We start from the raw sequence: 12235 nt of genomic DNA, 5'->3' as shown, positions 1-12235 counted from the left end.
TATATAACACGGGATGGAGGCCTCTCCTTTATTACACAGGACGGAGGCCTTTTCTATTTTACATGAGATGGAAGCCTCTCCTATATTACACGGGATGGAGGCCTCTCCTATATTACACGGGGTGGAGGCCTCTCCTATATTACACGGGATGGAGGCCTCTCCTATATTACACAGGATGGAAGCCTCTCCTATATAACACGGGATGGAGGCCTCTCCTATATTACACGGGATGGAGGCCTCTCCTATATTACCCGGGATGGAGGCCTCTCCTATATTACACGGGATGGAGGCCTCTCCTTTATTACACGGGATGGAGGCCTCTCCTATACAACACGGGATGGAGTCCTCTCCTATATTACACAGGACGGAGGCCTTTTCTATTTTACATGAGATGGAAGCCTCTCCTATATTACACGGGATGGAGGCCTCCTATATTACACGGGGTGGAGGCCTCTCCTATATTACACGGGATGGAGGCCTCTCCTATATTACACAGGATGGAGGCCTCTCCTATATTACACAGGACGGAGGCCTCTCATATATTATACGGGACGGAGGCCTCTCCTATACTACACAGGATGGAGGCCTCTCATATATTACACAGGATGGAAGCCTCTCCTACATTACACGGGATGGAGACCTCTCCTACATTACACGGGATGGAGACCTCTCCTATATTACACGGGATGGAGACCTCTCCTATATTACACGGGACGGAGGCCTTTTCTATTTTACATGAGATGGAAGCCTCTCCTATATTACACGGGATGGAGGCCTCTCCTATATTACACGGGATGGAGGCCTCTCCTATCTTACACGGGACGGAGGCCTCTCCTATCTTACACGGGACGGAGGCCTCTCCTATATTACACGGGACGGAGGCCTCTCCTATATTACACGGGACGGAGGCCTCTCCTATATTACACGGGACGGAGGCCTCTCCTATATTACACGGGACGGAGGCCTCTCCTATATTACACGGGACGGAGGCCTCTCCTATATTACACGGGACGGAGGCCTCTCCTATATTACACGGGACGGAGGCCTCTCCTATATTACACGGGACGGAGGCCTCTCCTATATTAGACGGGACGGAGGCCTCTCCTATATTACACGGGACGGAGGCCTCGCCTATATTACACGGGATGGAGGCCTCTCCTATATTACACGGGATGGAGACCTCTATTTCAAGGGATCGAGGCCTCCTATATTACACGGGATGGAGGCCTCTCCTATATTACACGGGATGGAGACTTCTCTATTTCAAGGGATCGAGGCCTCTCATATGATGAGAGGTAGGAAAACTTGAGCTTGTTTAGCTTGGAAAAAAGACGTCTCAGAGGAGATCTCATTTATATGTATAATACATGTGTGGTCAGTACAGAGGACGGCACAGGACTTATTCCTTCTATAGACCATACAGAGGACCTGTGGGCACAGATTATGGGCGGAATAAAGGCGATTCCGGCAGATAAGTAGGAAAGGGTTCTTTACAGTTAGAGCAGTCAGACTGTGGAATGCCGACCACAAGAGTTAGTAATGGCCGACACTATAACAGCTTTATACAAGGGCCGGGTGATTTCCTCCAGACACAGAACATTGTGGGTTATAGATAATTAGTGACAACATGTACAATTGGTGGAGGAAGGGAGAACCTGATGGCCGGGGGCTTATTTCTACCTCTGTAATTATGTAACAGCAGGAGAAATGGATTCACAATCTGTGCTGCTTCTTAACGGGACAGGTTGATTCCACAGAAGTGTGGTTGACTTGGAGTTATATTGTGTTAAGGGTTTATTTATTTCAGCAGTGTATTCAAGATGAACATTTTCTTTATGATAAAGTTGATTTTTTTTTTCAATTACCGTGTATACTCGAGTATAAGCCGACCCCCTAATTTTGCCACAAAAAACTGGGAAAACTTAATGACTCGAGTATAAGCCTAGGGTGGGAAATGCAGCAGCTACTGGTAAATGTCAAAAATAAAAATAGATACCAATAAAAGTAAAATTAATTGAGACATCAGTAGTTTAAGTGTTTTTGAATATCCATATTGAATCAGGAGCCCCATATAATGCTCCATCCAGTTCATGATGGGCCCCATAAGATGCTCCGTACAAAATACGCTCCATATAATGCTCCATATTAAAATATGCCCCATATAATGCTCCATACAGTTCATTATGGCCCCATAAGATGCTCCATACAAAATACGCTCCATATAATGCTCCATATTAAAATATGCCCCATATAATGCTGCACAAAGGTTAATAATGGCCCCATGAGATGCTCCACACATTGTGGCCCCATGAGATGCTCCATACATTGTGGCCCCATGAGATGCTCCACACATTTGCCCCATTTGCTGTTGCTGAGATTAAAATAAAAAAAATCACGTACTCACCTCTCTTCGCTCAGGCCCCCGGCACCAGCGATAGTCACCTTCTTCGTTCTACGCGCCGCTCTGTCTTCCATCCTCTGCACTGACTGTTCAGGCAGAGGGCGGCGCACACTAATCGCGTCATCACGCCCTCTGACCTGAACAGTCACAGCCAGCGGACGGAAGACAGCAGCGCGCAGCGGTGGAACGAGGAAGGAACGAGGAAGGTGACTATCGCGCAATGCTCACCTCCCCTGATATAATCACCTCCCGGCGCAGTCCCTGGCACCGTCTCACTGTCAGATGGTGTCCGGGAGCCGGCGGCATCTTCCTGTGTTCAGCGGTCACGTACCGCTCATTACAGTAATGAATATGCATCCATATTCATTACTTTAATGAGCGGTACCACGTGACCGCTGAACACAGGAAGAGCTGCCTGGAGACCATGGGACATGCAGGGACCGCGCCAGGAGCAGGTGAGTATGTCACCGCGCCGCTCCCCCTCACCCACCGACCCCACGCCGACACTGACTCGAGTATAAGCCGAGAGGGTCACTTTCAGCCCAAAAAAAGTGGGCTGAAAATCTCGGCTTATACTCGAGTATATGCGGTACTTTTCAGCCCTTGAAATGAGGATTTGTAGAAAGATGGCAGTAATTCCTAAACGTTTCACAGGAGATTTTTTTCCTCCCCTTTAATTAAACCTAAATGTCTCCACTTCGATTACATCTCAGTTGTTTCACTTTACATCCAATCTAGCGGCCTGCAGAGCTGAAATCACGAGGATTCCTCACTGGCCAATGATTTCTGCACCTAACTGTATGTTTGTCAGGTTCCTGTCAGGTGTCAGGATGCCGCTGTCTATTTCTCCATGGAGGAGTGGGAGTACATGGAAGGACAGAAGGATCAGTACCAGGACGTCAGGATGAAAAATGACCCAACGAAGAGCGACCAGGACAAAAGCAACATGACTGCAAGAATATTACTCCTCGCCCTGGAGATAATCGACTTGTTAAAGGGAAAGGTGAGAGTCTCCCATGAGATCACTCTGATCTCTACTAATATAACAGGACTGATAAGATGGATAGAATCTGTGGTGATCGGCGTCTGTCACTGTACACAGGAGCACACGGTGGTGAAGAAGACGTCCGGTGACCGTGTGACCCCCTGTATGTCCGGAGGACGGAGCAAGATCCAGAGCCCCATCACTGAACCCCTGCACTCCCCGACACCTGAGAAGAAGGTCCTAGAACTGGCCAACAAGATCACTGAGCTGCTGACCGGAGAGGTGACTGCTGGGAGATTACACTGGGGGATTCTGGGTGATGAGCGGAGAGGAGACTGCTGGGAGATTATACTGGGGGATTCTGGGTGATGAGCGGAGAGGTGACTGCTGGGAGATTACACTGGGGGATTCCGGGTGATGGGAGGAGAGGAGACTGCTGGGAGATTACACTGGAGGATTCTGGGTGATGAGCGGAGAGGAGACTGCAGGGAGATTATACAGTATACACTGGAGGATTCTGGGTGAGGAGAGGAAACTGCTGGGAGAATATACAGTATACACTGGGGGATTCTGGGTGAGGAGAGGAAATTGCTGGGAGAATATACAGTATACACTGGAGGATTCTGGGTGACGAGTGGAGATGAGACTGCTGGGAGATTGTACAGTATACACTGGAGGATTCTGGGTGAGGAGAGGAAACTGCTGGGAGATTATACAGTATACACTGGAGGATTCTGGGTGATGAGAGGAGACTGCTGGGAGATTATACAGTGTACACTGGAGGATTCTGGGTGATGAGAGGAGACTGCTGGGAGATTATACAGTATACACTGGAGGATTCTGGGTAATGTCAGTCTCATTGGTTGTCAGGTTCTTCTCAGGTGTCAGGACGTCGCTCTCTATTTCTCCATGGAGGAGTGGGATTATATAGAAGGACACTGGGAGCAGTATAAGGACGTTGTGGTGGAGGAGCATGGGCCTCTTGTATCACCAGGTAAGAGGAGACTTCAGTTATTTCTGTGGTCGCCACTGGCAGATATAATACAGCCTCACTACTGTCCCAGGCCGTGCATAAATGTGTTTGCAATTGCCCGTTAGTATAATTATTATTTGGTTGGAACATGAATTCGCCCGTGTCTGAATGTATACTCATGATGATCATGGAAGCAAAGGAGGTTTACTTTGGGATGCTTGGCTGGAAGTCCAGCACTCTCTTTTGTGCTATCTCTTGTGACTGATGAGAACATCTCAGACATAGTTACTGGGGAAGCAAGAACCATTGGAGGATCCCATATTCTGCATCTTCTCTTCCCCCTGATAATTGGGGTATTTGCCCCTAATGTGCAATGGATTCCATAGCATTTCTTTTAGAGCTTTCAACCTGGATCAGAGGAGGGATATGGATGGACCTTTACATTTAAAGTTGGAATTGTAAAAAATCATGAAATCTGTTTTTATTTCTAACAGAAAATGCAAGTGATCGTCCTGGAAGAAAAGTTGTGTTATCTCTAGAATTTAATGTTAAAGATGAAGATATCATGTGTCAGTCCTCAGGAGAAATCCTCATTACCCCTAATGTACATCGAGAACATCTTGTTAAATATAAGAGAAGTCACACGAGAGAGAACCCGTATTCATGTTCAGAATGTGGTAAATGTTTTTCACAAAAATCTACCCTTGTTAATCATGAGAGAACTCACAAAGGAAAAAGGCCATTCTCATGTTCAGAATGTGGAAAATGTTTTATAAGTAAATCTAATTTTGTTAGACATGAGAGAATTCACACAGGAGAGAAGCCGTACGCATGTTCAGAATGTGGAAAAGGTTTTAATTTTAAATCAGATCTTGTTAACCATGAACGAATTCACACAGGAGAGAAGCCATATTTATGTTCAGAATGTGGGAAATGTTTTTCAGGCAAAAATCTTCTTACTAAACATAAGAGAATTCACACAGAAGAGAAGCCGTTTTCATGTTCAGAATGTGGAAAATGTTTTAAAGGTAAATCACATCTTGGTAAACATGAGAGAATTCACAAAGGAAAAAGGCAGTTTTCATGTTCAGAATGTGGGAAATGTTTTAATTTAAAATCATATCTTGTTGTACATCAGAGACTTCACACAGGAGAGAAGCCGTATTCATGTCCAGTATGCCAGAAACATTTTGCACATAAATCACATCTTATCACACATGAGAAAATTCACACAGGAGTAAAGCCGCATGCTTGTTCAGAATGTGGGAAATGTTTTCAAAGGAAATCGGCTCTTAACAAGCATAAAAGTGTTCACACAGGAGAGAAACTGTATTCATGTTCGGAATGTGGGAAATGGTATAATACAAAATCAGATGTTTTAGCTCATCAGATAACTCATACAGGAGTGAAGCCGTATTCATGTTCAGAATGTGGGAAATGTTTTGCAGCAAAATCAAGTCTTACTGTACATGAGAGAATTCACACAGGAGAGAGGCCTTATTCATGTTCTGTATGTCAGAAAGGTTTTATAGATAAATCACGTCTTATTTTACATGAGAGGGGTCACACAGGAGTGAAGCCGTATTCATGTTCAGAATGTGGGAAATGTTTTGCAGCAAAATCAAGTCTTACTGTACATGAGAGAATTCACACAGGAGAGAGGCCTTATTCATGTTCTGTATGTCAGAAAGGTTTTATAGATAAATCAAATCTTATTACTCATGTGAAAACTCACACAGAAGAAAAGCCGTATTCATGCTCAGAATGTGGAAAATGTTTTAATACTGAAGCCCTGCTAAGTTCTCATCAAAACGATCACACTGGAGAGAATCCAGTTACATGTAGCGAATGTGGGATCTGTTTTATATATGAATCAAGTCTTCTCAGACATATGAAAATTCATGCTCAGAGTGTGGAAACTGTTTCTTTAAACAAATCTTTTCAGGTTAAACACCAGAGAACTTACAGAGTAAAGAAGCCGTACTATGCTCAGAATGTAGAAAATGCTTTAATTCTGAAGCCCTGCTAAGGTGTCATCAAAGAGATCACACTGGAGAAAATGCATATACATGTAACAAATGTGGGATCTCTTTTATATATGAATCAAGTCTTCTCAGACATCAGAAAATTCATGTTCAGAGTGTGGACAATGTTTCTTTTAACGAATCCTTTCAGGTTAAACACCAGAGAAGTTACACAGTAGAGAAGCCGTACTCATGCTCCGAATGTGGAAAATGCTTTATTAGAAAAGACAAACTTCATAGTCATCAGTAGTGTTGAGCATTCCGATACCGCAAGTATCGGGTATCGGCCGATACTTGCGGTATCGGAATTCCGATACCGGGATTCCGATACTTGCCGCGTATCGGATACCGGAATCGGAAGTTCTAAGATTCAAAAAGCAGAAATTCAGCCAATGAGATTGATTCCAAGTGTGGGCACATCCTGTTTAGCATGGAGGGCATGAAACTACTGGCAAGGCTGTGATTGGCTGGTGTAATGATGTCATGATGCAGTTTAAAAGTCGCTGGCGCCATTTTGCGATCACTCTGCTGTGAATTCAGTTAGTGACAGGACGCTGTTTGCTGACTGAGGGACAGTTTAGAGATAGCGATTTGCTTCTTTGTGCTTTCCAAAGGCTAATTTAGCAACCGCTGTGTTCACCTACTATTCACCTTGCTTTTGCCTTGTAGCGCTGTTTTCACAGCGATCTGCAGGGTCTGTGTGTGTGTGTGTGTGAGTGCAGCCCAGTCTCCAGTCTGAGTGCAGCCACATAGGCCATCCATAGTTGGTTGTATTCAGTTCAGGGAGGGTGGTTCATTGCCTCATACTGTTCCTTTTTTTTTTTTTTTCCCAAGTAGTGTAGTCTGCTGCTAATTTATTCAAAAAAATCCTATTAGTGTCTTTCCACCCGTCTCCAGCTAATTTGTGGAAAAACACTACATAGGATAAAGTAGAGGAGGGTTTTTGGGCCTTGCAGCGCCGTTTACGGCCGTCTGCACGGTCTCCGTGTGACTGCAGCTCGCCCTGTAATCTGTGAGCAGCTGTAGCCTGGTTGTCTCCAGCTCAGGGTTTTTCACTGCGTCATACCGCCAAATCAATTTTCTTTTTTTTCAAAGTAGTGTAGTCTGCTGCTAATTAATTTTAAAAAATCCTATTAGTGTCTTTCCAGCCGTCTCCAGCTAATTTGTGGAAAAACACTACATAGGATAAAGTAGAGGAGGGTTTTTGGGCCTTGCAGCGCCGTTTACGGCTGTCTGCACGGTCTCCGTGTGACTGCAGCTCGCCCTGTAATCTGTGAGCAGCTGTAGCCTGGTTGTCTCCAGCTCAGGGTTTTTCACTGCGTCATACCGCCAAATCAATTTTCTTTTTTTTCAAAGTAGTGTAGTCTGCTGCTAATTAATTTAAAAAAATCCTATTAGTGTCTTTCCACCCGTCTCCAGCTAATTTGTGGAAAAACACTACATAGGATAAAGTAGAGGAGGGTTTTTGGGCCTTGCAGCGCCGTTTACGGCTGTCTGCACGGTCTCCGTGTGACTGCAGCTCGCCCTGTAATCTGTGAGCAGCTATAGCCTGGTTGTCTCCAGCTCAGGGTTTTTCACTGCGTCATACTGCCAAATCAATTTTCTTTTTTTTCAAAGTAGTGTAGTCTGCTGCTAATTAATTTAAAAAAATCCTATTAGTGTCTTTCCACCCGTCTCCAGCTAATTTGTGGAAAAACACTACATAGGATAAAGTAGAGGAGGGTTTTTGGGCCTTGCAGCGCCGTTTACGGCTGTCTGCACGGTCTCCGTGTGACTGCAGCTCGCCCTGTAATCTGTGAGCAGCTATAGCCTGGTTGTCTCCAGCTCAGGGTTTTTCACTGCGTCATACCGCCAAATCAATTTTCTTTTTTTTCCAAATAGTGTAGTCTGCTGCTAATTTATTCAAAAAAATCCTATTAGTGTCTTTCCACCCGTCTCCAGCTAATTTGTGGAAAAACACTACATAGGATAAAGTAGAGGAGGGTTTTTGGGCCTTGTAGCGCCGTTTACGTCTGTCTGCACGGTCTCCGTGTGACTGCAGCTCTATCTGTTGTCAGTTCAGCCCCCAAAAAATAAATAAATAATAAAGTTCACCAAACACACCAGTTACACCACTTTACATTTCTGTAGGCCACATTAGCTCATATTAAAGTCTAGTCCACACTTTAGATAATTAGTGCTTCTTATACCTGTTAGGAGGAGTTGCTCAGGAATAAGCACACAAATCCGTTAGTACTTTTCTGCTTATCTTTATCAGTCAACCAAGATGAAGAAGGCAGTGAGTAAGGCACGTGGGCGTGGGCGCGGAGCAGGGAGGGGACGTGGGGATTCTGTGCCTGCTGCGGGCACCGGTGACTCATCAGCACCCACTTTCACCAGGCAACAGTCGTTCATGCGAAGCTTTGTGTCCGAGCGCCGTACACCGCTGCTGCGTGAAGAACAAATTGAAGCTGTTGTCGGATGGATGGCAGCTAATGCATCAACTTCCATTAGTGCCACATCCTCTCAGACACAGAGCACTGGAGAGCAGCCATCTGTCTCTTCACCACCTGCCAAATTGCCCAGGCAGACAGAGAGCCCAGGACAGGAGCCGTCTCTACTTCTGTTCTCTGAATCTCTTCGCTTGGAAACAGGGGGCCAGCCAAGCAGCATTGGAGAAATGGAAGAAGAGGCAGGGTGCAGTGATGCCCAACAGCTTTTTCTGTCTTCCTCTGAAGAGGCGGGTGGGCCAGTGGCTCCGGTCACCACATCGCAGGCCGCATCAGCTGATGATGACACTCAGGTGCCACTTACTGGTGCGTGCTCTGCTGCTGAGACTACCCAGGAGGAGCAGTTGGGGGCAGAGGGTAGTGTAGATGATGAGGTCCTCGACCCATCTTGGCGTGAGGGACAGGAAGGTGGTGGGAGCAGCTCTGAGGAAGAGATTCCCCGTACGGCCCAAAGAGGGAGAGGGAGAGGGAGGGGGAAGACTGCGGATCCTGCAGCCTCCGCTTTGGCACCCGTTAGGAGCATGTCTCTTCCAAAAGCCAAAAAGGGCGCTCCCAAGACTTGCAGTGCCTGGTCCTTTTTTGACACAGTTGCAGATGACATTTGCTATGTCAGATGCAACGTGTGTCATCAAAAAGTCAAAAGAGGGAAAAATGTCAGCAACCTCAATACCTCCAACATGTGGAAACATGTGCGCAACAGGCACCCGGCGGAGTTAGAAAAACACACTGAAGAGGTAGGCCAACCAACAGCGGCAGCTACCACCTCTTCAGCTCGTGTTGCCTCTTCCTCTACCTCACACGCAGCTGGTTCGGCGTCCTCCCAGGATCGCCGTGGAAGAACCTCTGCCCCTGTTGTCCAGAGACCCGCTGTAATTCCACCCGCAGCGCCACTTTCCCAGTCATCCACACACTCCCAGCCCAGTCTACAGCCATCGGTAGTACAGGCATGGGAGAAAAGGCGGCCTTTCTCGTCAAACCACCCACGAGCACAGGCTCTGACTGCAGGCATTGCCAAACTTCTGTCACTGGAAATGCTGTCATTCAGGCTGGTGGAGACTGACAGCTTCCGTGACTTGATGTCATTGGCAGTCCCACAGTACAATGTGCCCAGCCGCTTTTACTTCAGCAGGCAAGCCGTCCCTGCCCTGCAGAAGCATGTGGAGGGACACATAAAACACGCGCTACTGAACGCCGTCAGTAGCAAGGTCCACCTCACCACCGATGCGTGGACCAGTCAACATGGACAGGGGCGATACCTTTCCCTCACTGCCCATTGGGTTAATGTCGTTGAGCCGGGTACAGACCGTGCGAGTGGCGCAGGACGTGTCCTGCCCACTCCAAGGATTGCAGGAATCCATTCTGTACGCATTGACTCCTCCTCTTACACCAGTTCCTCAGAATCATCGCTGCAGGAGCCGTCACAGTCCACCTCCACATGGACCCGTGATGAACGTGTACCTGTTACGACCGACATGAGCACAGCCGTGGCCAAACGTCAACAGGCCGTCTTGAAATTAATTTTCTTGGGGAATCGTAGCCACACAGCGCAGGAGCTCTGGAATGCCATCAAGCAGGAGAGCGATGTGTGGTTTGTGCCAGCGAATCTCCAGCCAGGCATGGTAGTGTGTGATAATGGCCGAAATCTGGTGGCAGCTCTGGGCCTCGGCAACCTCACTCACATCCCATGTCTGGCACATGTGCTCAATTTGGTCGTGCAGAGCTTTTTGAGGGACTATCCGGATCTTGATGCACTGCTGCACAAGGTCCGCCTAGAGTGTGCTCACTTGCGGCGTTCCAGCACGGCAAAAGCGCGCATTGCGGCTCTGCAGCGCCGACACCGCCTGCCGGAACATCGCATCATATGTGACCTACCTACCAGGTGGAATTCCACGTTACATATGTTGGAGCGGTTGTGTGAGCAGCAGCAAGCTGTAATGGAGTACCAGCTGCTTCAGGCGCAAAAAAGTCGCAGTCAGCGCCGTACAGACTTCACAACCACAGAGTGGGCCACTATGAATGACGTCTGCCAGGTTTTGCGTCCCTTTGATTATTCCACGCGGATGGCGAGTGCAGATGATGCACTAGTCAGCATGACTGTCCCCCTTATCTGCCTGCTTGAAAAATCACTGCAAGCGCTAAGGGATGATGTTGTGGAAGAGGTGGAGGATGAGGATTCACCATTTCCATCATCTTCTGGACAGTCAGCGCCACGTGGTTCCTCACAAACGCGTAGGCAGGGGACCGTTTGTGAGGAGGATGAGGAGGAGTCAATGGAGGAGGAAGACATCCGTCCAGAGGAGGGAGTTACACAATTGTCCAGTAGTCAGTGTGTACAGCGAGGGTGGGGTGATGACGAGCGGGCAGAGATCACGCCTCCAGCAGGGGACAGCGTTTCTTGGGCAGTTGGCAGTCTGCAGCACATGGTGGATTACATGCTGCAGTGCCTGAGAAACGACCGCCGCATCGCCCACATTCTCAACATGTCTGATTATTGGGTGTTCACCCTCCTCGATCCTCGCTACCGGGACAACGTAGAAAGCCTCATCACACCGTTGAACCGGGAGCGAAAAATGCGGGAGTACCAAGACACACTGGTCAATTCCATCATCTTCTCCATTCCAACTGAGAGAAGTGCTGCTAGTGCATTCCAAAGCAGCTCAGTGCGTCCAGGCCGTGGTGGAGGCTCTGCACAAAGAGGGAGCAGAAGCAGTGCCTCTGCCCAAGGCAAGACCAGTATGGCCGAACTGTGGCACAGTTTTCTGTGCCCGCCACAAAAGTCTACACCATCACAGACGGCTCCAGTCAGCAGGAGGCAACGGTTCCGTCAGATGGTGACAGACTACATGTCTTGCCCTCTTGCTGTACTCCCAGACGGCTCTTCCCCTTTCAAGTTTTAGGTCTCAAAGCTGGATACATGGCCAGAGCTAAGCCAGTATGCATTGGAGGTGCTGTCTTGCCCTGCGGCCAGTGTATTATCGGAACGTGTCTTTAGTGCTGCAGGTGGTGTACTAACTGACCGTCGCATGCGACTATCCTCCGATAACGTTGACCGGCTTACTTTCCTGAAAATGAACAAGGCCTGGATCTCGCCGGAATTTGCCACTCCTCCTCCTGATTGAATAATTAGGTCACTGTATACGTTATCCAGGTCTCCTGTTGTGTTCATCTTTCTACCACCTGAACTTAAATTCCTGGGCTCCAACACCGCCAGTTGAGGCTCAGACGTGCCGTCTGCACAGTCAAAACATACGACCCAGTGTTATTGGGTTTCAGTAACGTCAGCTGATCCCCAGCTGTGTAGCCGGCAATGTGTCATGCGACCGCCACGCTGACACAACAACTGAAATGTAAGGGAATCTGTCC

The 12235-nt window shown here is 47.6% G+C and overlaps 1 protein-coding gene across 3 annotated transcripts in view; it reads left to right on the top strand.

The window, feature by feature from the left end:
• LOC143808886 (uncharacterized) overlaps positions 1–12235 on the top strand; it is a 266593-nt gene that overhangs the window by 60743 nt on the left and 193615 nt on the right. The window contains exons 4-7 of one of the 3 annotated variants that reach the window (XM_077292058.1): positions 3213–3404; positions 3504–3668; positions 4257–4380; positions 4854–6624. In XM_077292058.1, coding sequence (XP_077148173.1) covers positions 3213–3404; positions 3504–3668; positions 4257–4380; positions 4854–6388 — 2016 coding nt within the window. In that variant the 3' untranslated portion in view covers positions 6389–6624. Of the gene's footprint in view, positions 1–3073; positions 3405–3503; positions 3669–4256; positions 4381–4853; positions 6625–12235 lie in introns of those variants that run through there. The other 2 variants (XM_077292059.1, XM_077292056.1) reach the window with 2 other exon arrangements.

This window comes from Ranitomeya variabilis, chromosome 2 (assembly GCF_051348905.1).
Source record: "Ranitomeya variabilis isolate aRanVar5 chromosome 2, aRanVar5.hap1, whole genome shotgun sequence".
NCBI classification, from domain to species: Eukaryota; Metazoa; Chordata; class Amphibia; order Anura; family Dendrobatidae; genus Ranitomeya; species Ranitomeya variabilis.
Note: the sequence above shows the minus strand (reverse complement) of the source record. Positions and strands in the feature narration are given on the sequence as shown.